The sequence below is a fragment of the Calidris pugnax genome, unplaced genomic scaffold, assembly GCF_001431845.1.
Source record: "Calidris pugnax isolate Ruff unplaced genomic scaffold, ASM143184v1 scaffold103, whole genome shotgun sequence".
In the NCBI taxonomy this organism is placed as follows: Eukaryota; Metazoa; Chordata; class Aves; order Charadriiformes; family Scolopacidae; genus Calidris; species Calidris pugnax.
Genome location: NW_015090990.1, coordinates 7,682,996 through 7,708,334, shown reverse-complemented (window position 1 = coordinate 7,708,334; position 25,339 = coordinate 7,682,996). Strand labels below are relative to the sequence as shown.

The 25,339-nt window shown below is 35.1% G+C and overlaps 1 protein-coding gene across 6 annotated transcripts in view; it reads right to left on the bottom strand.

The window, feature by feature from the left end:
* The window catches only part of UBR3 (ubiquitin protein ligase E3 component n-recognin 3 (putative)), a 99,680-nt gene that overhangs the window by 51,185 nt on the left and 23,156 nt on the right, over positions 1-25,339 (bottom strand). For 4 of the 6 annotated variants that reach the window (XM_014954167.1, XM_014954168.1, XM_014954170.1 and 1 more), the window contains 14 exons: positions 24,811-24,876; positions 24,633-24,722; positions 23,645-23,773; positions 23,508-23,560; positions 22,705-22,838; positions 22,135-22,220; positions 20,218-20,359; positions 16,819-16,915; positions 15,600-15,741; positions 11,404-11,508; positions 10,314-10,487; positions 10,055-10,084; positions 8,193-8,653; positions 4,255-4,343 (listed from right to left, as the gene is read on the bottom strand). In XM_014954167.1, the coding sequence (XP_014809653.1) occupies positions 4,255-4,343; positions 8,193-8,653; positions 10,055-10,084; positions 10,314-10,487; positions 11,404-11,508; positions 15,600-15,741; positions 16,819-16,915; positions 20,218-20,359; positions 22,135-22,220; positions 22,705-22,838; positions 23,508-23,560; positions 23,645-23,773; positions 24,633-24,722; positions 24,811-24,876 (1,798 nt within the window). The remainder of the gene's footprint in view (positions 1-4,254; positions 4,344-8,192; positions 8,654-10,054; positions 10,085-10,313; positions 10,488-11,403; positions 11,509-15,599; positions 15,742-16,818; positions 16,916-20,217; positions 20,360-22,134; positions 22,221-22,704; positions 22,839-23,507; positions 23,561-23,644; positions 23,774-24,632; positions 24,723-24,810; positions 24,877-25,339) is intronic. The other 2 variants (XM_014954169.1, XM_014954171.1) reach the window with 1 other exon arrangement.

The following is a 25,339-nucleotide window of genomic DNA, read 5'->3' as shown; positions in this document are numbered from 1 at the left end:
TTGGTTCCACTGGTGCACAAACCTCCAACATTTTTTTTCCAACACTAGGAAGATATTTCCACGTAAACAGCACTAGCACGTTATGTCCCAGAACAACGTTGCCTTATTGAGTGCCAAAGAAATCCAGCCATTTGCTAAGATACAAATCTTGAGGCATATCACTCCTCCATCTTAAAAACAGGTTTTGTGGGAGCCTGCAGTTTTATTTTGTGTGAAAACCACCCAAAAGAAGACATCTCGTCACTTCACTGCAGATTCAGAAAATAGGCAGTGACAACAGGAGACCAAGGAGGCTTCAGTTGTTAGGCTGAAGCATGGCTTTACTAGCCAGGCAGCAGTCAGACAAGATAGCAACTGTATTTTATGTCAAGCTTTCTTTGGAATACAAATGCTAAGTTTAAAATTCTGAATCTCCAAAGATTTTACCTAATTGATTTCACAGAGACTTGTCCTGATGATGTCAGCTTGTGTGAAGGAGGAGCAAATGGGAAATACAAGGTAAGACACGTGGTACTGGCATCAATTCACCAAGTTTGTCACATGAGGTTTGTCTCATGTTGTAACACATGCCACCCCTTTACAGCGAGTTCTGGGACTTAATACTTGTGAATTATTTCAGTAACCTGGATAAATACGAACCTCATTAAAAACAAAGATAAAAACACTGACGGAGAATGAAAACACAAACTGTGACAGAAACCTAGCACAGTGCCAAACTATCATTCCCATGGGTTTTTTAAAATGTTTAGGTATCTTTGTTTGGTTTGTACCAATAGAAGCGAGAGACCCAAAGTTACAAAATCCTAGCATTTCCTACCTCATAGCAAATACTGATCAGCCTGCTAAAGTTTAGCACATTTTTATCACAGAATCCACTGCTGCCTAAATTTTACTCCATTTGTAGTCTTCAGGGTTACAGATTCAGTCCCCTTCTTTCCCCTACCCAGCAAAACCCCAGATCCAAAAGGGCTCTGTAAACACAGTAAATATAGTTTACAATCTGTTGACTGTAGTCAACATTTTTCCTGCTGTATACATTGTGTGTCAAAGTGGCCCCTCAGCATCAAAGCAACCATTAGCATGCTAATGTTCTTTGCCCTGACCCAGCATATATATTCTCAAGAGATCAGTACCTAATTTATTTTTCTATCTGGGTTCAGAAGATCAAGCGTTAGGAAATGTATGTCACCTTGCATTAAAACTCTGCACTTCTTTTTAACTCTAGCTAAGGAACATTCACTTGAAGGACAAAATGACATCCTACTGAGACTCACAACACCAGAAATAAACACAAAAATAATACTGCATACTTTTCACAAGGCATTAAAAAAAAAAAAAATCATACTGGGCAGTTCAGAGTCAGCAAAACTATTGAAGGAATGCAAGATACCTTAATATTTATAATTCACAAATAAACCAATTTGCAAATTTTTTCTGAGATACTTTTGATTAATTAGTTCAGCAGTTTGCCTCAAATGGGTCATATTATTTCATGTTTATAAAACTTAGATAGACAAACCTGTAGAAATTTCACTGTAATTTGTTGAAGACTACTATTAACCTGGAACAGGAGGATTTATTTTTGTTCTTATCAAGTCCAGCCTGAAAGGCAGTGACGTTTCAAAAATCTCTTGCACAGGGTTCCATATCCTGCCAGATAAACTGTAGCCTCACACTGTGGGAAGTGCTCTCAAAACAAAGATGAAGAAGCAGCTATTACTAGAAGACTAGAAGGCCTATGGAGCTGACCCTGTATGTGACTACGTGACAACATATTTTTGACTCATTCTCCTGAGGTATTTCAAAAGCTCTGGCTGCTGTCTTAGAATGTTGTTTCTTGGCTTATTTTTCTATTTTTTACACTTGACCTGCAGTCAAATAGCTAAAGACTGGATTCTGCTCCATCCTAGTTCATTAACATAACTGTTTCTAAATTTCACTTAATTACTTCCAGGCAGGCTTGAACAGCAATGCATTTCTGCAGATGTCACAGAATATAAATAGAAAGTAACAGGGGGCACAAATGGAAAGGGCTAAATAGTCAGGTTTTTTTCTACAGTGATTATATGCAAGAAAATGCCAACCTTTACTTTCAGATTCTCAGATGATTTTGTGAATTCCAGTTGCCATGTTTCATAGCAGTATCCCAATTTTTTATGCTGAGGGTGGTGAGACACTGGCACAGGTTGCCCAGAGAGGTGGTAGACGCCCCATCCCTCCTGGAAGTGTTCAAGGCCAGGCTGGATGGGGCTTTGAGCAACCTGGTCTAGTGGGAGTGGCTCATGGCAGGGGGGTTGGAACAAGATGATCTTTAATGTCCTTTCCAACCCAAACCATTCTATGATTCTGTGAAAGCTATCATGAAATTTTGGAAGTGCTACACTCACAATTACACCAGTTGTCATATTTTACCTGGTCATACATAGAGAAGTTTTAAAAATTGATGATGATGATGATTTGCCCAAATCACACCGTCTGAATCAGTGACAAAGCCAGGGAGCTGAGGCCTTACCATCCCTGTGTTCTGAGAGTGTTATTACTGTTACAACAATCAATCAAAATTATGACATAAACTAACTGCTGAATTTCAACCTATAATAAAAGTAACAAGTAACAGAGTTTGAATGTCTGAGAAGGGAACAAATTTTAACTGGCTGATTTTAGCATTAAAGGATTTTTTTGCTTTTCAAATGTAGCTACGATACAATTCCTGAATAAATAAGACTTATTAAATAGTATTATTACAGGGTAAGACTAGAATATATTTATAGTAGTAGTTTTAAATTTAATCTCTCCAGAAAGACTAGTTTCGGAATTCTTCCCATGTCTTGTGTTTTAAAACTAGAGTAACAATAGTTTTTGCAACTTTTTCAATAATTTGCTGTAAAATATAGAGACTGCAGTCATAGCTGAGCAAATGACTTCAATTTAAAAAAATAAAATAAAATTGGAGCAAAGTGAAGAAAATATTCCTTGCAAACAATTTTTGGGCAAACAAAATCTAGGTTTTTAAATAAATTCTACATACTGTAACAGAAGACATACTTCCTTTCTGCGAGCAATTTTAATGCCATCAGAACATAAAAGCTGGTTAATACTGGGCTATGATACAAATGCAGTGAACTTTCATTACAAATTACATTTTTAACAAGTAGAACTGCTTGTTTCCTCTTCCTGACTTAACAAACAAGCTACCCACTCAGTAAGCATGACTTAAACTCATTTTCATCTGTGAATTTTGTGTTGTATTGCACACTCTCCAAACATAATGCCATATATAGTCTTTAATTTGCTAAATGAATTCAAATGATTGCTGTATCCAAGACCTTCGTAAGTATGAAGGAATAAATCTTTTCAGCAACCTATGAAGGGAATTTAGCAATTTCAAAAAACAGACTTTTTCAGCAAAAACAGTTGTCAAAATATTTCTAACCAGTGCTTAAACTCAAATCAAAACTACTAGCAGATGATATTTGACTGAAAGAGGGGAAAAAAAAGAAAAAAGTTTCCTGCTTTGTCTTATCTTTCAAAAGTGCTAATTTTCAATGAAGTAATCCAAATGATGAAAATATTTTCCATTCCTCAGTTAAACACAAGCAAACTAATCAAGATTATGTGCTTATACACAGCAGAACCTGAAAGAACTTATCCACAAGAAAAAAAGCTGATTCTGCTGTAAAGCCTGTACTTGAAATAGAATACAATGTTATCAGTTTTAGCAACTGAGATGACCAAAAAGTTATGTTCTCTTTAATTCTATACATAAATTTAAAATGCAAAAATTTTACCTTATCAAAATTTGAAGCTCTATAAAGAAATAATCCTAGATTTTATTACTATAGATTAAAGAAACTGCAATCTTTAAAAAACAAATAACTTTAGGACATTTTATATTAAAATGTAAATACTTTAAAACACATTACACACATTTAATCATTTCATTCACTTCATATTAAGAAAAATAAGAATAAAATTCTCCTACTGATAATGTGTTCTGTTTTAAATATTTTCAAGATAATTTAATCTACTCTTAAGCAATTATGTATTCAGTATTATCTGTCCTAGAAAAACACAACCATAAGCCTCTTAAGAAGTACTTGGTGAACAAGTGGATACAGTAATAGAATCTGTGGGGTTTTTGTTTGAGGTTTGTTCTTTTTTTAAGCTATTTGAGTAAAAACCTTAATACTAACATGGAAATAAAATTTTAAAAATAATTAAAAAAAGCAAACAGTCACTCACACAAAAACTTACCAACATCCATGGCAGTTTCCATGAAGCTTTTCTGCCTTGAGGCGAATTCAGCCAACAATTTCTGCTGCCTTTCTCTGGCCTTCTGTCGTCTGAGTGAAAGGGGGAGAAAAAAAAAAAGAGCACATCTAATGGAGGAAAAATTATAGTCTCATTACAGTCACTACTTTCAACAATATAATTCAAAATTCAAGTTTTCTCTAAATAAAGGATTAACTTTCAAGCCTAAAAAATTAATTGCTCACTTTAGAAGTAGAGAGTTTTTTAATAAATGAGTTATTTTCTTTTGATTCTGAAATAAAGAAATAAATTCCTGTCCTAAATAGCCCTTCAGAAAACCAAAGGATACTTTAACAGATTAGGACATGGCATCATAAGAAAAAGAACCTGAGATCTTATTCTTTAAAGTTATTTTTCTGGTACGTAAGGAGACATTAACAGAGTGAGAAGTCAACCATTGTACAAAAGCAAGTACTCTTGTGAGCAACCAATGCTTACAAGTTAATAATAAAAATAATAAGCCTACCTCACGCACTTTTGATATCAAGCTTGATGCCAAGGCAAACAATTATGAATAATTTATTTTGCAGCTAAGGCTCCTCATACTGGTTCCTTCTCCCCCACCTCCACCCTAGATACTGGTCACCCAGAGCTTTTATACCTAGACTTAAAGAAGCTGGGGGTTGCTTCCAGACTGAAGGCCTTTATCTCCCTGGAGCCAAGCTGACTGCACTAACTTTTTCCTCTTAATGTAACACCACTCTGGATTTACAAATGGAAGACATTAGAAACTCATTCTTGTCTATCCTTCTATTTAAACTGTATTAGTGATGTAGAAGGCTATTTGACCAGCTACTCTATATCTCCTTTTATATATATACTGCAATGGGTAGAGGAATACTGATGGATGTAAAAATATCAAGAAAAACATTGATTTTCTTCTTCCTGAGGTACCAAGGAAGGATCTTTACTTAGACAAGAGTTTACAAATAGAGGAAATGGGAGAGTTCAAGTAGGAAAACCAAGTAAAACTCGCACCACAGCTGCTGGTGGCATGGCAGGTGCCCCAAGGATGAGGGCTTGCAGCAGCACCTCCCCAGTGCAGACAGGGAAGCTCCACCCGAGCTACAAACTCTGTGCACCAGCATTTACAATGAATTTTTTCCTCCACTCAGAGATGATTCAGATAACTAACAAGGGACTTAAAAACATCCCTTGGCATCTGATATGCTGATGGGTTGCTCTTTAGTCTCCAGCACTGTCTGATGATCGCTGTCCTGGCACAGGCCCAAAGCAGCTAATCTACTGTAACCTGCTATCCTGAGGTGATCTGTTTGTAAGTCAATGCTTCTAACTTGTTTTCTTAAAGGCATCTTAAAACCCCAAGTATCTCTGCACGTTTATCTGTCGCATTGCACAGCCACCATTTCTCTAAATAATTTCTATTTACAACAATCCTAAGATTCATTATTCTGAGGATCATACCAGGACATTCATTAAACCTGTTTTTATTTATTTCTGCCTGTGAATTTCTCAGTATACGCCTTGACTAAAAGCAGAGTGACTGTAAATAGAGGCCTTTAATAAGAAGACATAAACAAACTCTGACAGATTCAGTACAGCTCAGTAATTTTCCATGATGGCCCATGGGAGTATGACACTGCAATTGAAAAAATACTGCAAGCAGCTCAAGCTCTCTTCTAGCTCTGTATTTCAGTTTCTATGGCAACAACCCATTGCCTAAGTGATGCCAAGTTTGTCATTGTATGTAACCAAAGTAACCAAAAAGGGGGATCACTAAACGCTCACAGTCTGCTTGATCTTCACTAATACAAAGCTGAACTGGGGGAAGAAAGAAAAACAAAACAATCAAAAAAGAAAGTAAAAATTGCAGCCTGAACATATGAGCCCTATCAGTCTATAAGATTAGTCATTTCAGTCATCACATTGTTCATTAATAAACCTCATGGGTCCTCAATGGATTTGAGGACAAGAAAACAGTCACTCAGAACAACTAAGAACCGGAAACATTTGTTTTCATTATTATGTTTCAGTTTTAACTGAAAACTTATAGTGCCCACAATAGATCCTTGAAAATATCACATTCTTTGTAGGGGGAAAGGAATGACTTTACCCTTTTCTATGTGAAAAGTTACTTGATTTATTGATTCTCATGCTTCTCCTGTACATAAATCTAGCACTAAGTACCAAAATAAAAAGTAGGTGTCCAAGCTGTAGCTCTGTTTTATTTAAAGCACTCAATCACTCTGTCATTTTCTGAAAGACCATTTTACATGCTAACTCTTGACTGTTTCCCTCATTTACTGAGCTATTACAAGAGATGTTGAAAATCAAACCATTAACTGACTGCTCGTAATAAAAAATTAATTTTACTTTGTAAACTATGTAACATAAACAAAGTATTAAATCTACTTGTATTTTTTTATGTTTAATTTTCTAGTACAGTGTAGGTCTGAGACATATCAGAGAGAATTTAGTAAAAAAATTCTTTTCAAATACATTAAAACTGTAAGATAAATAAAGGTAATCCATCTGATTCAGATAGTTGCATGTTTTTACCCAAATATCCACAACCATAATAAAAAACCCTGGTTACATAAACCATAAATACATCAAAATAACACATGGACAAGCACTCAAGAGTATTTTTGTCCATTCCAGCCTGTGCCCTGCCTCTACTTCAGTGAATGTGGTAAGTTCTCTGACCTGACCACCCCACTCTCTATGCCCCAACCTTCTAACCCCATCCACCGTTCCCTCCCTTCAAATGCCATGTTTCAGTCTTTTGCAGTTACCAATCTCTTCCCACTGTCCCACTCCAGACAACTCATCTTTCTGGCTGGCTCTATTACATCTCCCAAATGCCAACCTCTGTCTCACTCATGCCCTCCTGGCATTTGCATTCCTATTCCATGTTCTTCTATCAGCTCCCAAGACCCTGTACTCCCCTACTGAGATTTTCACTAAAAATTGGTTCTTTCATGTGCTACTCTTCACCGAGTATTTCCGTCCTGACAATCCAGTTCTTCCCCAACATCCCCAAATTGCCAGCTTGTTTTTCCACATCACCTATTTACATCACCTGGCATCTTCCCTTTGCTCACTAGTACATCAACCTCAAGGCTTCTCCTTCCAGATCCTGTCCTCAACTCTTTGTGCCCCTGCCAGTCTGTTTTCACCTCTATTTCTCAGCTCTGGAAGATTCCTCCATAGGACTCGCATGCCAACAGAGCAGTTGATGAAAGCAGAAGAGCAGCAGGCTCTCTGCATTGGGTTTCACTAGTGCTGGTAGTCTGGGGACTCTCAGGACTCATTATGCCCCAACCTCAATCTCAAAACTGTCTGAGCTTTCTCCCAAAAAAAGAGCCCAAGACAGACATCTGGCAGGCAGGTTTTCAGGCCATGTTATAAGAAAATATGAATATACCTTTTAAAAAATTAAAAGCTATAAAAAATTAAACCCAGAATTTTAAAATTGAACGTAAAAAAGGCAGCATTACTAACCCACATATAGTAACCAAACAAAAATAATCATGGTGTGATGTGTGCATGTGAATGGACAATACAAACCAAAAAAAAAGTATAACTCATCCTGAGGTTGCACAGTTAAGCCTTAAAAGTTAATACAACCTTAATTCTGCACCTTTGTATATATGAGTGTAATACTTGGCAACATGAAGGATGAAAGTGTATATCACAATTACTATGAAAGTTTTCTAATTTAAATATATAAATTAGCAAGATGCAGGGTTTTTTTCAGTACCAATGTAAATCACATATATACAGAATGGATAAAGAACAGAGCTGTAGACCTATTCTTTGAATAAGTAATCCACGCAAAGACTTACACACAGATCAATCAATAGATGCACAACACACACTGCCTTTTCACCACCCCTTTACTTTGTTATTAAAGTTACCTTTCTTCTTTATCCAAAGTTTTCTTCTCTGCAGAACTGATCTTTTTTGGCGGGACAGGTGGTGTCACCTTTCTGCATATCTCTTCAATTATGCGTTTATTTAATCTGCTCTGTACGGCAGCTTTCAATAAAATTCTTTCTACAGCTGTCATTCCATCACCATGAGAGTATCTTGGAATTTCTGGGTGGATTAAAACATCCACATCATCCAACCATGGAGGATAGTAAGAGTTTTGTTTTCCTGAGAGTTTGTGATGCAGTTTAATCAGCAAGGACAGTATACTTTCCTTGACTTCTAGAATGGCTGTGGTTAGCTGTGGAGTTGCACCAGGTGCTGACCATTTCATTGACGTTTTGGGCCGAACCACTTGATTTGCCTCACTGGTGTTCCGATTGATGATCTCCTGAAATTTCTTCCTACGTTCTGCCACCAAGCTGAACACTTGAGCTGTCCCCGAGTTCTTGGGAAAAAAAAATACAATGTTTAACTTAAAAAAACACAGCTATAAAAAACCATATATTTATAAAAGTATAGAAAGTATTTTAAACTAGGAGGAAAACCATGAAATATTTGAAGTTGCCTCTTCACTTCCAACACGTATTGAAATTTGGTATAGCAAAATACTTAACCCTGTGTATCATATTTTCATATAAACCTGTTATACACAGCTGCATAAGAAGCCAAGTACAAAATGAAAATATCACCCACATCAAAACAACCAATGCTTGTGCTGCTCTAGTCAAAATTCTGTTCCCGAAGTAATATTTCCTTACTTTTTCTGGACTGTTCATAATTTCAGTACCTTTTTGTCATTTAAATGTCTTTATTACAGTCTATTGAGTACTGCTGTACAGTGTAACTCAATCTCACAACACAGGTGAGCCCACACATCCCATGGGCATTGTCCATTTTGCGTGGAGATCCAGAAGCCACATACCCATATTTGCAAGCAGAGCTTCAGGACGTGAGCACAGGAGTGCAGTTACTACATTAATGACACAGCCCACTCAGATGTTTCTATTCTATGCTACCCTTGATTTCTGTCCCAAACTAAAGATACATGGAAACAACTCACATATACCGATTCCATAGCAGAGAGACATTTCCTGAATATTTTGAACATGAAATTCAGTTCAGAAATTCTTACCCTCTCCTTCTCAGAAGGATGGGCAACCAAGAGATATCAAATACTTCAGAGATCAAATATAAAAGGGATTCTGACAATCATCTCACCTACCTTATGTTTTGAACTATTTCATCTACCTACCTTAAATTTTGATGTGTTTTTCTAACATTAACATGCAAAATATCAACTGTATTTCACTACATCTGGCATACAATAATCTGAAGTGCTGTATACAAAAGCAATCCTGATGCAGAGATTATATTATCTACCTGCTATAAATCTTTCAGGATCCAACCATTTACATATTCATTCTGTTTTCACAAAAAATGCAAATAAACTTGCCATTAATAATTTCAAATACATTTTCAATATAAGGTTAAACCTACCTAGATTCAAGAAAGCTAGGCCTACTCTACGTTATTAAATGTTAGTAATACCTTGGCAAGACAAACCAGGCCTAAACAAAAAGCTCAAGCAGTAAGCTATCAATGACATTTTGTATTTGATAGAAAGCTTTTATTTCAAAATACGTATTAAAAATGTAAGGCATTTCTTCACTTAAAAGTCTACTACTTAAGATTACAGTCAAGAATATGAAAAAAGCATGAGTCTTTGCAATACAAATTAAAAGAAAATTCAGGAAAATTAGAGGATTTCACTGAATGTTAAGGTGAGCACAATTAAAGCCATGTTGCTAGTTAATTGCTTAGGAGAACAAACTGCACACAGATCTACCTCTCTCTGGAGGCTCTTCCGCCTTGAACTCTGGTAGATTGAGGACAAAAAAAAGTCATTTAATACATCATTTGGATGGAGATACCATTTGAAATAACTTTTATTTCTGTTATCTTTCCTAAGATTACTGGAGGAAAAAAAAGAAGTATCCTAAGAAATTAATAAAAATAGTTTAAAAAAAAAATCCTAACAAAGAAAGGCAAACCAGGCAATAACTTAAACTAATCTAGGAAAAGCAGCAGTATTTGTATATACTTACTTGTGATGAAGCTAAACCATCAGAACTCGTACTTGCAGGTGGTTCCCTCTTCACCTCTGGAGCAGTTTCTGGTACTCTTACTCGGACATAGTTAATGAAGTGACGCATGTTAGAAACCAAGTTACTTCCTGGAAACCAACTATCATGGCAACGCTCTTGTCCACCTGCAGATTCCTAAAATAATAACAAAAAATTAGTATACTTTGTTTTATATGTTACAATAATTTGTGTTGATTTTACAACTGTATTAGAGAGGCCATGGTCTCTCCATGAGACAGAAACAATGTGTTGAATGGTATGTACCTCACTAAAGCTGATATACCTCTTCAAATTATGATACAACAATGCCTACCATGAGGATAACACGTCTGATAGATACATAAATCCATACATTTGATTTCTATATAATCAAATACATACTGTCTAGCAGAAGTACAAGGAACTACTTCAAGTAATCCAAAGTTGCACGAACTAAGATTAATACATAAAAATCCAAACTATACAGAAGTAAATCTCTGGGAAAAAAACAAAACAAAACCATGGCAGACCCTTAGTCATATAAGCAATGCTGAACAGTAGGAAAAATTATGAAAGGCACATACCATAAGGGGATGTGGAATCATGAAAATAATGGCCCTTTTAACATTCAAATTCTCATCAAAAGCATAACTAATAGTTTTGGCTAATTCACATACTTTAAAAGATAGAATGCTTTAGCAATAAAATGCTCAGTGATAAAGGTTTCAGTTGAAAATCTAGGAATTTAAGTGACTTTTAGACTCAATAATTTAAAATTTTTTTGCACCCAATGTCAAGTACTAATTTACAGACTGGTAAAGATCTAAGCACTGTGTTGTCAGGTTATATATACAGAAACTATTGAAAAAAATACCAAGATATCATATTCCTCTTTGCAACAGTATGCAATTTCCTTTTTTTTTTTGTTTAGTTGATCCCTGCTTAAGTAAATAGATAGATGTTTTAGTCTCATTCCTATGGTAAATATAATTTTAATAAACATTTTTAAATAATATTGAATCATTAGACAATACTTTTGTACTTTCATGAAAAAGACTGGATTTATTCTTACCTCTTCCTCTGATTCTTGTTCTGGAGAATTTTCCAACCCCAGCTCAATCAAGTACAAAACCATGCAAAGCACATGTTCTGATAAATTCTGATGATCCATTAATATCTAGGCAGAAGAACAGATAGCTTAGAAGGTTGTACCTTTGATACTGTCACAATGCCTATTACAAAAACTAAAAACGGCCAAAATCCCAATAGATATCTCTAACCTAAACTGGAAGGTAAAGAAAGTAGCCAGGAGCCATCTCATATGAAGATCAAGATACTACCTACAAATTTTATCTCTGAGCATGACCTTCCAGGTTCACCACACTAGGAAAGGTAGATGATCTTTGAGATGCATATGTGATTTTTGCCTGTTTTTTTTTGTTTCCTAAATTAATCACTGTGCTTGCAAGAGATGTATCATGAGATGCAAGTATCAGTTTAAAAAAAAAATTTAAAAAATATAAAAAAAAGAAGTCTAGACAGGCAGAGCACCATAACAAGACTTGCTACCCTAATGTATTTTTGGTAGACACTAAGCATGAGTTTTAGCATGTAAAATAGTTTTATTTTTGTTGCACATTAACACTTTCAAAATCCTATCATATGCATAAAAATACAGTTAGGAAGAACTATTTTCAAGAGTAGTGAATTGCCTATTCCATTTACATTATAGGAATTTAATAGTTCCTGTAATTAATAATGTAATAGTTTTCTACCCTGAAACACTAGTAAGATATTTTAAACTTCACTCTTGTTACGACTGAATGCTCCAACAAAATACCTGATTATTGATTATACTATTGGATTAAAAAAAAAAATGTTCCAAGTAGGCCAAGAATAGTAAGAGTAATAACATTAATATAGACTCCAATAACAGTAATGGAACACTACTACAAAATAAGACGTGTAATTTTGGATATGATGGATCAATAAAAATGTTGTATTAAAAAGACAGGAAATCATTATTCTACTCAAGCCTATTAAATGTTCAAAAACAGTGTTCTGGATAATACACTTGGACCCTTCAGTTTTTATTTAAATTTTAAATTTTTAAATATGATTAAAAACTATTTTGATGTTTAGAAACAACTAACTTTAGAGCATCACCACAAAAGAAAAATTTGATGTTTCTTTCCAGTCAAACTCACTCGTACCTTAAAATTGTTTCTAGTTTAAGCTGCCATTTACTTTAAAACAAAAGCATCAGATAAAGCTGCACAGACACCACTGCTGCCAGCTACAAGCAAAGATCTGCACGCAGCCTTCCCTCCCTTTTTCTCATCATCAGTCCCTGTAAGGTTTCATGAGGTCCTAGACCTATAAGCAATGCCTGGATAACTGGGAATGCCAGAAGGGTTAACATGAATTTAGTTCACAACCATCTTCACATAATCTTTTTAAATTACAAATAATAAATAACCTTATTTTTAAATTAATAAACGCCCATGTTTTTCTTCTAACACAGCTTTCAGTGCACTGAGAGGAAGGACCAGTGCTGCTGAAACTAAAAACCAGGACAACTTTCCTCCTGAGAATGTTCTCATTTAAATGAAAGAAAATGGCAAGAATCTGCAAGTTACCAAAATGTAGATGAGAAAAGATGTTTAGAATTTCATTGCAGACATGCTACTATAGAAATTATAGAAATTTCAGGGCATGCCCTAGTGCCCAAGATTATTGGTTTGTGGTGGGGTGTTGTGTGTGGGGTTTAGTTGGTGGGTGGTGGTTTTGGGTTTGTTGTGTGTGGGGTTTTTTTGTTTGTTTGTTTGTTTTTAATGTGGTTGGACTCGATCTCGGAGGTCCCTTCCAACCACTAAGATTCTGTGATTCTCTGAAATTAATATTTTTAGAGTGTAGCCTAGTAAAGTTTTAAATACACCTTGGTTTTGAAGGGGCCAAATTTTTTAAGTAAAGACACCCATTACAAACATCAGAGAGATGAAGTTTTTAAAACAAGTATCATTTTTACAATGGCTTTTCTAAATTACATTTGAGCTGCTGATTTAATCAAACACAATCAAATCTGAGATTATAGAGATTATTTGATTAAAAAGGGCACTCAGTATTACATTAATATGAAAACTATGTGCAGTTGTGCCAGTCAGAATCAAAAGTCATGTTAACCAACGCTTCTGAAAAGTCAAATCACCAAATGTAGTTTACTGTTCTGTAGCCAGTCCCAGAAGTCAAGAGACATAAAAGCTGTTATAAATTGGCAAAATCTCACAAATAGACAAATCATCATTTAAGGCAGCCCATGGAATAAACCACTATGTAATTTCTACCAACCATAAATCTGGTAGAAATTCATTTGACATTCCAGCTAAAACAGCAACCCATAAATTATAAGATTCTCAAGATTTAAGTCCTTGAAGCTTCTTAATGGCCAAAAAAAATATATATATATGAGCAAGACAGTAAAAGATGATGCATTCCCTCCCTACATTCTCCATTTTTGTTCCATGCCAAAATACAATTTCATCTTTGACATAATCCCAAGCTCTCCTTTTGCTCAGCCTTCCTCTAAGTCTCCTGTCTAGTATTTTCCCCAGGTATGCTCCTTCCCTGTCTCCGCTACATCCTACTGCATTTCAGCCTCGTTCTTCACCCCGGAGGAGTCAGGCAGCCCTGGTGCTGCAGCTGGAGGGGGCTTAGCAGGGTCAAACACGCTGCACACAGCAGCTGCTCTGGCCAAAATTATGGAATTCCCCGGGCAACAAGGCAAAGTTCTAGTTAGCTCTGGTGTGGCATGCCTGACTGGGGCAGTTAGCCAAACAAATAGCCAGCCACTGAACACGCACACAGTGTAACTTTGCAGTATCTACAGTTTGGCTTAATTCAGATCCAGAATTTTGATAAAAGAATGTTTAAAACATGGGAAAAGGGGACATTTTCTGTTCTCACTTCAGCCTTGGAAACTCATGCAAGAACAGGCAATCAGCATGAAAAATGTCAGCCATTCGTTAAATTTATCAAGATGAGGAGCTAGATGTCTGACAATGGAAAACCTTGACCAACCATTAGACGTTGTACCACTGGGCTTCTAAAAGGTATAGCTTCATTTGATAGTCTCTGCACACAAAATTCAGTCTTGCCCATAATAGGATGAGACAAGTTATGGAGAAGGAAGATACTGTAGTCAAATAGTCATTTTTTTTTTATTTTATATTTTTAAAGTAGATTTTTGAAATTGCAGTAATTATACAGCAAAACCTACAGTCTACTGAAATCATTAATTTGTAAGCAATATGAAGCTTTTGGGAAAAAGTTCTTTTCTGTCATAAAGGTGAAATCTATTGAATGAATTCCAGTAAAGTCTTGTCTTCTTTCACCTTAATGATACACCAACAACTTACATGATACTTCATTACAGAAAGAATTCAGCTGAAACAACTCCATGGGAATAAGCACGACTCTTTGTGAATACCACACAGTTATTACTATAGTTAACAACAGATATTTTCTATTCAACAGAATTTTAACAGTGTAACAAAACAAGAGCATTAGGGGAGCTGGGAGCACTTAAAGGAGCACAAAAGGAGAGTCTGCCCAGGAAAGCGCTACTCAATCAAACCACTTCTTACAGTCCCTCATCTGCCTCTGCAGCACTGCTTTGAAAGCACTTTGGATTTGTCTTTGTACATGTGTGCAAAGTCCCATTTTCTGATGAATGTGCTCTTCAAAAGGGATGCAATTCTCTTAAAGAGGGCAGCCAACAATCAAAGACAAAACCAAACACAATTTAAAGACATCAGTTAGTCCTGAAAAACAAGTGATGTAACATTATCTGGGAAGGCAAAACATATCTGGGGAGTAATGTTAGTAATGCTGAAATCACCGTGCTCCCCAAAACCATCACCGAACAACTGAAATGGCAACTCTGATGGTTAAGATGGTGTTCCTAAAATTACATTAGGAGTGCTCATCCACTTGGGTACCTGACTTAGTGTACGTATGTATGAAATAATTATTCATGAAATAATGAAAATGATAGAGAAATATCATCATACTAGACTTAGAAAATAAAACAAAAATAAAAAATATTATATAAATGTGAACCTATATAACCTATTTAGGTAAATACGTTATATACCTATTTACCTAAATACCGTAAATAACCTATTTAAAAAATTATAATTCTTATATAAGAACTCCTGTTCTAAAAAAGTAGAAGAAAAATACTGGACTTAATAAGAATTATGGCTGTACCTTGTAAAGAAGCGTGAACAGCACGATGTGCAGGGTTTTACAGTGTAAAAGCTTTATGAGACCTTTGTAACTTGGATGCAGTGGCGTTCTCTTCTTGTAAGGAGGCCACGGGTTCCCAGGGAATTTACCACTTTGCTTTAAACTGTTGAAACAAATGAGACTTATGTTAAATACTGCAATAATGTAGACAACTGCCACTGTTACAGGTAACTATCCTGCATTCTTTTTGTTTAGACTGACTTCAGAATTCATGAGTATTTCTAAGCCATTTAAACAGCATTCAAAAAAATTCGAATGTATACACAAACCAAATCCAGTCCTATTTTTCCATGGATTACCACTGATTTAAATGACCTTTATTTATAAAGTTAAATGAATTCTTAATTACTGCTGTGAATTTAAGCTATGGATTTAAGACTTCCATTTTCATTCTAAGAGGCACATAGAGATGGAAAGCTTTTCACTTCACACAAATCCACATTAGTCAGGCATCCAACACAAATCTCACATCCGTAGGAACGGATTACAGGCAACACTAGGAAACACTAGACTTAATTAGCTATAGCCGACAGTACCAGTGATATCATCCTTAAGAACTTAAAAATGAAGTGTTATGTTCAACATGGACCCACATTTCTACTAATGAACTGGAATCCAGTGCAGTAGACAACGCAATTATTTAACAGACTACTAGCTTGCTCAAATTCCCTTACAATATATGTTTATGACGACTCAAGTGCCACAAGTGTTTTCTCCTGTATTTAAATCAGAATTTAATTCACCCGTGGTTTCTGTCATGGGTGAATACATAAGAAAAAAACACATTGTCTTCAATATAATTTCAAAACACAGAACACTGTAATACTGTGCTTCATGTACCTAAATGTAAAATAAATAAAAATAGATAAGGCTGCTCTCTTTAAGTATTTTGTAACTGATTATTAAACATTAGCTTTTGGTTAAGTATTTTATCTATGATGATATTCACTAGTTTGTCTGTGGCACTTCAGATGTACTTTTAAACATTTATGGAACAGTAACAGACTAAGCTAACCAAAACCCTGATAGTGCCTGAATTTATAAACTATTTACTCAAGGGCAAATCTGGAGCCTGAAAACATTGATAACAATTAGCATTACCAGTCAGTGAAAACAAAAAAAATTTATCATACAATGAGCAACAATATGATGTTACATTTCTAAAAATAATCCAACTTACAATGCTGTGTATCTGTCCATTGCAGACTGCACATCTCTACGGTAAACTGTTCGAAGTATTACCATGACAGGGTCAAATTCCTTATCCCAAACTTCAGCTGTTGTTTAAAAGAAGTCACATGTTCAAATTCTCTTTACAGAACTTATAACTTATTCTAGATTGTCCTCTTCGCTAGCTTTAATTACATCATTTTCTGTTATGTAATTTTTTTTTGCAGCAAATACAGTAATTTTTACTAATTCTTAGTAATATTAACTATACTAATAATTACTACTACTTATCAAGATATCAAAATTTCACCAAAAATATTTTTTAGTTCCAAAACAAGAAATTAACAATGTACCAAGACAACAGATCTTTTGGATTTACACACTTTACTTTAGTGTCTTCTAGCTTTCTTTTGTTATGTAATAATTTACAATGTGGGATAAAAGATAACAAGAAAAATCACGTATTTCTAATACCAGTTGTAACACATGCTGAGGAAAGGTTTTAAAAAATAAATTCCAAATTAATTTTAAAATTTAAGTAAATTTATTAATGCAGTTGTAAGAATACAAAGGCAACCCCAAACCCACCTTTTCTGTACGCATCTTGTTTTGCTCATTTTAATTTCTGAGTACATGTAACAAAAGCGTTTAAGTCTTAAGTGTAAGAGTGAGAGTTGGTACTTCATAAGCACAAGCCCTCTTGAAAATAGAAAGTAATGACTGCAGAGCAGTTAGCAGGTAGGTGATATTTAACTATTAAGTGCAGTGAGCTAAATGACTACCCCACCACAATTTTTCATCCAGTCTTGAAAATGGCCAAGTTTCTTATTAAATAAGATTTGTGACCAATCCTTTACGAACATGTCTTTGTTTAGTAACTAATATCTACACATTATTTTGACACTAAAACCTTAGTTATCTCCATTTAATTTGGTAGCTTTAAAATAACACCCAGAGTGGCTTTTCAGAGCAATCACAAACAGAAAATTCTGAACAGCCTATAAAGGAAGATACTCCATTTAACCGCTACTTTTTTTTTTCCTATTTACAAGTTATCAAAAAACAAAACTAAGTTTCCAACGGAAAGCCAACTGAAGATGTTAATTTTATTCATTGTTTGTAAGTGTTTAGCTCTGTAACACAACAGTACAAAGGCAAGGTTCAATGATCCCATCAAAGGAAGAAGAAAACCAGCGGATACAGAATTTTAGCTCCACCAGCAGGCGTAACACAATGCAAGGGCTTACAACACTCTTTCAAGTTTTCACAGGCAAAACTAGCCAGCTTTATCACGTTTTTTGGATTAATTTCCTCCAGGCAGGAAGATAAGTGGTCTATACTCCTATTAACCCCTGCTAATATTACCAGTTCTACAGATACCCTCATACACTGCTACGAGAGAACACTTTGCAGTTTCAACTGTGTATGAAAAATGACCAAATCCATTTTTTTTCTGGACAGAGTTTACTACTGCAGTCTGAAACACAGACCAAGCTTGTCTAGGCTGCTAATGCACAATGACCAACAACGATTAAGTGAAGGAGCCACACGGGGAATAGTAGAGATGCACACATAGCTCATCTTCAGCGCACAAATCCACAGAGAACAGAAAGAACTGTGTCTTTTTTTTGGAAGTTGGTTTGTTGTTTTTTTAAAACCTATGGCTAATGGAAGCAAAAGCTGGGGCTTCTGTGATCATAAAGTAGATTTTTTTCCCCTAAATTTAGGGAAATGAGGGATTAGGAGGAATGGATCCCAACAGGATTTGCTTAAACTGCGACAGGCCACAAACTACAATTCTTAAAAGCAACTGGAATACCATCATTCATTTTGAGAACCTATATAGTCTTATAAAGATTGTAAGTGTTTAAAAGACTATAGTACATAAGAAAACCATGCCGACTTTTATTCATGCAGAAGCTCTTTCAGTTTATCATTAAGAAAAAGGCATTCTGCATAGTGTTACAAATTACTATTCATTGCTATAGATACTTAAAAAAACTTTAAGACAAACAACCTTTAAGAAAAACAAAAATTCCAGAGGTAAACTATTCAAAAAAAAAACAAAAAAAAACCACCACACCAAAAAGTCCCAAACCACTACATTTTATCATCACATCCCCTAAAGGTCATCTTGAATTAAAAATACCATAATCCATCTTTTTTTTTTTAAACTTTGCACTGCATTATGAAAAAGACCAGCATGTCACAAGCTCCAGAAACCAGACATGACATAAGGAAATGCAGTTTACAGAACATTAAAACAAAGTAATTTTAAATACATAGGTGTTAAGCTGCCTAATTACACATCAAAGAACCAGAACGAATCAATTCCCTAAACTTTGGTTTCACAAAATTACTTCACTGGTTGTTCATCTATATAAAAGTAAGAGCTTCAGTGACTCATCAATCTCTGGGTACAAAAGCTGGCAAACAAGTTAGTACAGTATTAGTTCCTACATTAACAAAAAAATCCACAAAAGAACACAGCCTACAAACCAAATGGTTTCAAAACTGTCAGACCCCAAGAGTGCCAGTTCTCAAGGGAGGTACCCAGGGGAGGAAGGAGTTAATCCCTCTTCAGCTTTGCCAGGAGCTGAAGCACAACCAGAACACATGGAGCATTTCAGATTCCTACAGGCTTATCTGCTCAGTGACAGGAAACAGTAATGGAACACTGAGTTCTTGAATTCTTGCTCTCCTTTGATATACTAACACTATGTTGAGTCCAATCCAGATGACAAGCTCATCAGGGGAAGAAACTCATCATTTTTGCACTGTATGCACTGTAAAAGTCTATAACAACATTCTATAATTAGTCTTGTCTGAACTTCGTTCTAGACCCTCACTATTGACTGGGGAAAACGTTACAGGCTACTAAGATAGTTAAGCAATACAAAAGAAAGAATTATGTATCGTGATATCTTTAATAATCAAAATGTGGAGAAGTTTCAAGAAAATATCTTTCCAACTGACACCTCACTAGTGCAAATAGTTCTAAACTCCACTGAACACACACCATATTTTTTAAAATCACATAAATTATTACATATGCAGATCAGTGAAATACAAATAACATTATTTTTCAGTTCTCCATCCTTCCCTTGCTTTCTAAGGATACCTGATTAATACAAGCAGCTCATTTTCACTCTAGATCAAAATGAATTAACAACTACTAACAGTCCTTAGAAATGTTCTTAAATATAAGCAATAGACAATAATTAAGAAGTCAAACAAGTTTTGTGAGGTTTTGGTGGTGGTGGGTTTGGGTTTTTCATGGGTTTTTATCATTTGGTGGATTTTTTTTATTGGGTTTGGTGGTTGTTGTTTTTTTTTTGTTTAAGAAACAAACCCTCTGGTTAAGCATCTTACTGCTCAGTATGTTGTAAGAGGACACCGATTACTGTACCTTTAGGTGTATACATTCCTTGCTGCATGGAACCTCCAGGTTCAAAAACAGGAGCTTTAAAATCAGCAACTGCTGACAAGACTGACTCAAAGCTTAAGCTTCCTGGAACAATACCACTTTTAGGATTGGGGTTTTCTGGAATGTAATGTTTGTGTTAAGGAAAACAAAGTAAATTTAGTTGCACACACAGCATTTTACTTCCCTCTTGACATTTTCAGTCACTGATTTCAGAGGCTCCGTTTTGGCAGTGCCCTGTGTCTACCACAAGAGGTCTGTATGCTCCAGCTGCTATGGGACAATAACTATGACAGAAGTGAACCAAAGCCTCCTACCTAGGACATTAACCTCTTTAAAGCAAGCCAATTGCTATATGCTTGGCTCAAGACGTAAGTATTCAATGAGAAATAAAACCTACTATCTGTTAGCATATATAAGGTTTTTGTACTTGCTTTTATTTACTAACGCTTTGGCTCTCTTCATAGCTTATTTTGCATTTACAGCTAAATACAGAAAAAGCAGTAAAGACCTTGGGATCCATAAACAGTAATTCTTCATCTTAGATGGCTATTTCTCTTTTTTGGTAGCAATACTTAATTGACCTACCAACAGTGCCCCAGATCCCAAGTAGCAATTACAAATAATGAAATTTCTGCTTAGTGTTAAGTAAATTGCTTGCATAAACGATTCACTTATTTTACACAGTTAAGTGATTCACTTAAGTGAATCGCTGGAAGTGAGTTGCTTACTTTACAAACATAAGTGATTGAGTTACTAGGTTTTATCATAATAATTAATAATTCTTATTACATATTTGTAACTCTCAGTCACCTTCTTTCCTGTCTTTATAAATTCCTAATATTTTTGCTCAATATCTATCACTGGATTGCAAGGTCTTTTAGGCCACCACTTATTTATTTAATATATTTACACAGCTTAATACACTGATAGCAGTAAAACCTGTGTATTTATTCAACTGTTCACGGGGACATGAACCATGTCACTGCACAGAAAAACTTCCTAGAATTTACTATTTTTCAGGTAAACCATTTCCCCCCATAACACATGCATTTCACTCTAATTTCAAAGCAGCGCCTAGAATTGCTATTATTTGCATTTTCAGCTATTGCTAACAAAAGCCAATATAGCATAGAGTGCCTTCTTTCTATACTGACATAAAATTAGCAATAATCAAAGGCTCAAATCCAGATAAAGGTGATGCTTGGCTCAATCTTCTACAATGTTACTGGAAAACAGACTTTTCACCTCACACCTAAAAGACTTTTGTATTGTTTAAAAAAAAAAAAAAAAAAAAAAAAAAAACCCCACACCTTTCAATTCAGAATACCATTTCATTAGCTAGAAATGACCTAACTAATCCCAGTGTTCCAAATTGACAGCAGTCCATAAGAAAAAGCCAGACCAGATCTCTATGCAAGAAAAAAGTGCAATATTCACAAGAAGCCAGTGTAAAATGTCAAATAGACCGATTGCAAAAAAATTTTCAGTCTCATTACTCTTAAATTGTTTTACAATGAAGCCAAGTAAGGAGGAACATACAATATATTGTAATTTGTCCCTAAAAAAAGCAACATGTTTATTAATGTGATATAAAGTTATAAATAAAATAGTAGTTTCACTTGCACGTTAGGTGAAAAAAAAAAAAAAAAAAAAAAAAAAGGCAGTTAAGCATTTTGTATCTAAACTGATTTAAAACTATTACAAAGTATTGCATGTTTGGTAGGACAGACCAGAGCTGGAGCAAACGTTTTTACCTATGATAAGTATATGCAATCACACCTTTACATAATTTGTTACAGCTATGTAAGCTGAAAACACATTCAAGCTCCGAAATCCAACTACTATTCAGGTACCTGTCATTCTCATTCATGCACATTAGTTAATATATTCCAAGGATATGAGATCCAGTAATGAACTGTGTGTCCTGTCATTCATACAGAGTTGAGCTACCATCTCTGCTCTGAGGATCTCATCATCTGTCATTCCTAGAACAATAAAATTTAAAAAGCCATTAAAATATCATGATTTTAAAACACACATTCAGCATACATTTGTCATTAAATTTAAGTTAAACATGATACAAACATTAAATAATGATACAGCTCTATAAAAGCACAAAAAAAAAAAAGGGGGAGCAGGGGGGCACAAATGCTACAGAGACAACAACAGGCAAAAAAGACAGGTACAAACTGGAACCTCTGTCTTTCTGAAAAAGACACAGAATCTCCATGGGATCACATACACAAATCAGCCACTTCCATGAAAGCTAGTTTTCTCCATTTCTGTGTATTTTGTCTACTTCTGATTTGTAAGGGATTAAAAATTCAGTAACTGGCAAAAATGAAACCAAGTGTTAAAACACTTTAAGTTACTATATGGCTAATCAGCTTTATGGTAGCTATTTAATGTTGAGTACAAATGAACAGACATGTTATTTACATACAAGTATCCTAAAGTAGCGATTCTTACCTAAATGTAAACGAAGACTTAACAGAAGGACCAAAAACGTTAAGGCTCCTTCCAACATGGACCTTTCATGTTCTGAATCTAGAACTGTATTTTGATGCTGTGATGCCATCGTTAACAGATCTACCACCTTAAATCTACATAGCAAAGAGTAAAGTCAGAAACATAGTTCTCCAACATCAAAGCACCAATACGAAATACACTGATAAACTCAGGATATCACTCACCAAAACCCAAAATGAATACACAATTCAATGCATATAACACAATAATATGCAAACGTACATGAAAACCCTCTTATTTTTAAATTTGGATTTTTATTTAACTACTTGTGGAACTTCCTCCAGTGATATTTACTCCACATGAAAACACCTTGCATTTATGAACATAAAAAAGCTAATGCAAATTAATCTGTTTTCAAACCCTGACTTTATTCTGTCCAGAAAAGTAGACTTCTTTTCTACATCTCTTAATACTGCAGCTCTATTTATCTACTTTTTCAGGCTAGCATATCCTGAAAGCTTGCATACGAAGATGTGCAAAACTTTAAAAAAAACTAAAGATGCTCAGAAAACAAATGTCTGAAGCTTCACTGCTGCACTGTAAATCAAAAGCCAACTCTGTGTAAAATAAAGCGTATACCTTGAGATACCTGAAGAGCTCTACTGTAAGTAAGTAGTAATTTTGGCGCGGCTGAGCTATACCACTGCAGATGTGTATCAGATATGCACCTTTTCTCTCACATGGCAAAAATTAGTCAACAGCTAGCACAACACTGAACAAAAGCATTCATCTTTTAACCCTACCTTTCAAAAACGGATGAAATAAAGTAATCTGGGTCCAGCCTGGAGGCACAGACCTGTGGAAAGAGAATAAATTCATTTTATTCAGTAGTTTCTTTGTAAACAAGCATTGGCTTGGCTTCTAAGAAAATGTAACTTACTTGTAGTAGGTAAATGTCAGGATCAATCATTGAATTGCAGAAATGAGACTGCACATAAGTCATGGCCTGTCCTTTAATTTGTAGACCATTTCTAACCCACATGTTGCTGTGAATTTCAGAAAGACTTGCCTGTTCAGGGAAAATGAAGTAAAATAAAAATTTACAAACATTTCAGGGATATTCAGCTATTCAGTTCAATATTACCAGATCATCAATATATTATCACACATATACATACATACACACTACACTTTTCGTTAAAAGCATAATTTTTTTATACCGATTTACTTCTCCTGGTGAGTGAGGGATGAAAAGGAACCACTGCAAACTTATGAAAGAGATAGCATACTTTCATAGGAGTGCTTATTTCTGACAATGAAAGCAATCAAAGCCAATTAAGTGAGTTATTTACGTATTTATTTATTAAAATCTTTAAAAGTACTCCAAAGATGAAGGCACCATGGTTAAAAAGAAGTTAGGTATAAAAGCAGTGATTACAAATACTGCTCACTATCACTTACATAAAAATAAATAAAAATTTATAAATACAAGAAAACGTTGCAGGGTGTATCTGTTCTTGAATTCATTTTCTATTTAGAATACCAAAGTTTCAGATTGAGGTTTCTTCTCAGCTTGCGCTCCATAGGTAACTATTTCATGAACATGCAATTCCATGTTTTCAAAGGGTAGGTTCCTCCTGCCCTTTTTGGAAGTGCTATAGTGAATATCACCATGCTTCTCAGATTACAATAACTAATGCCACATATTTAATTTTGGAAATGGAAAGAAAAAAAGGTTTATCCTAACTACTCAGTATATTCTAGTTATTAATGTCACATATTGCTTATTTTTATGTTCCACAATTAAGACATACTCCCCCTTGTTAAATACTTCTAAATATATTGAAATGACTAGGGTTAAAACAATCAGACAGCATCTTTTTTGTTGTATATCTACATCTGCAGCAAAGTCAGAAGTCTGCCCATACCTGAATCTGAAGTGGGTGAATCATTAGTTTCATCAGCATCTCCTGATCTGGCAAGATGGTATCCAGATCTAGCTCTTGGCATTTGACCGCCTAGAAACAAAAGCAAGCACGCACTGTACTGAACAATCACACTCAACAGGGAATTTCCATCTTTTGTGTGACTAAAACATGTGCTTACCTTACTTAAAAACATGGCAAAGTAACGGTGCAGTGGCAAATGAAAAGTAACTTGGTTAGGAGCTGGCTGAAAGTAAAATAAAAATATTTTAATATCATGTATTAAAAAATCCAAACCTACAAATGTCTTTGTCACAACCACCAAGAATAGTATCTTACATGCCTTCATTTGATGGACTTACTTTCCACTAACCCGGTGTTACTTCATTCCCTTGCACTTTCCGATGATTCAGAAATTTCCCTTCTTCAGCCTGCTGTAGCTAATTTCTTACTAAGCTAATGACACTCAGAACTGATTGAGAGTATTGCTTGCTAAGTTAGCAAAGCTGCTCCTCGCTACCATATCAGAGGAGGACTTATGTCATGCCATTGCTTCAGCTCTTCATTCAGCAGAACAGTAGTGCATCAATGGCACGGCTTTTAAGACCCCCACAGCTTAAGTTTGCACCAGGAAATCTAAATCATTAAGACTCTCCAATTAAAGGATCCTAGGACATAACATTGCAACTATTAACCACTAACTTTAATTT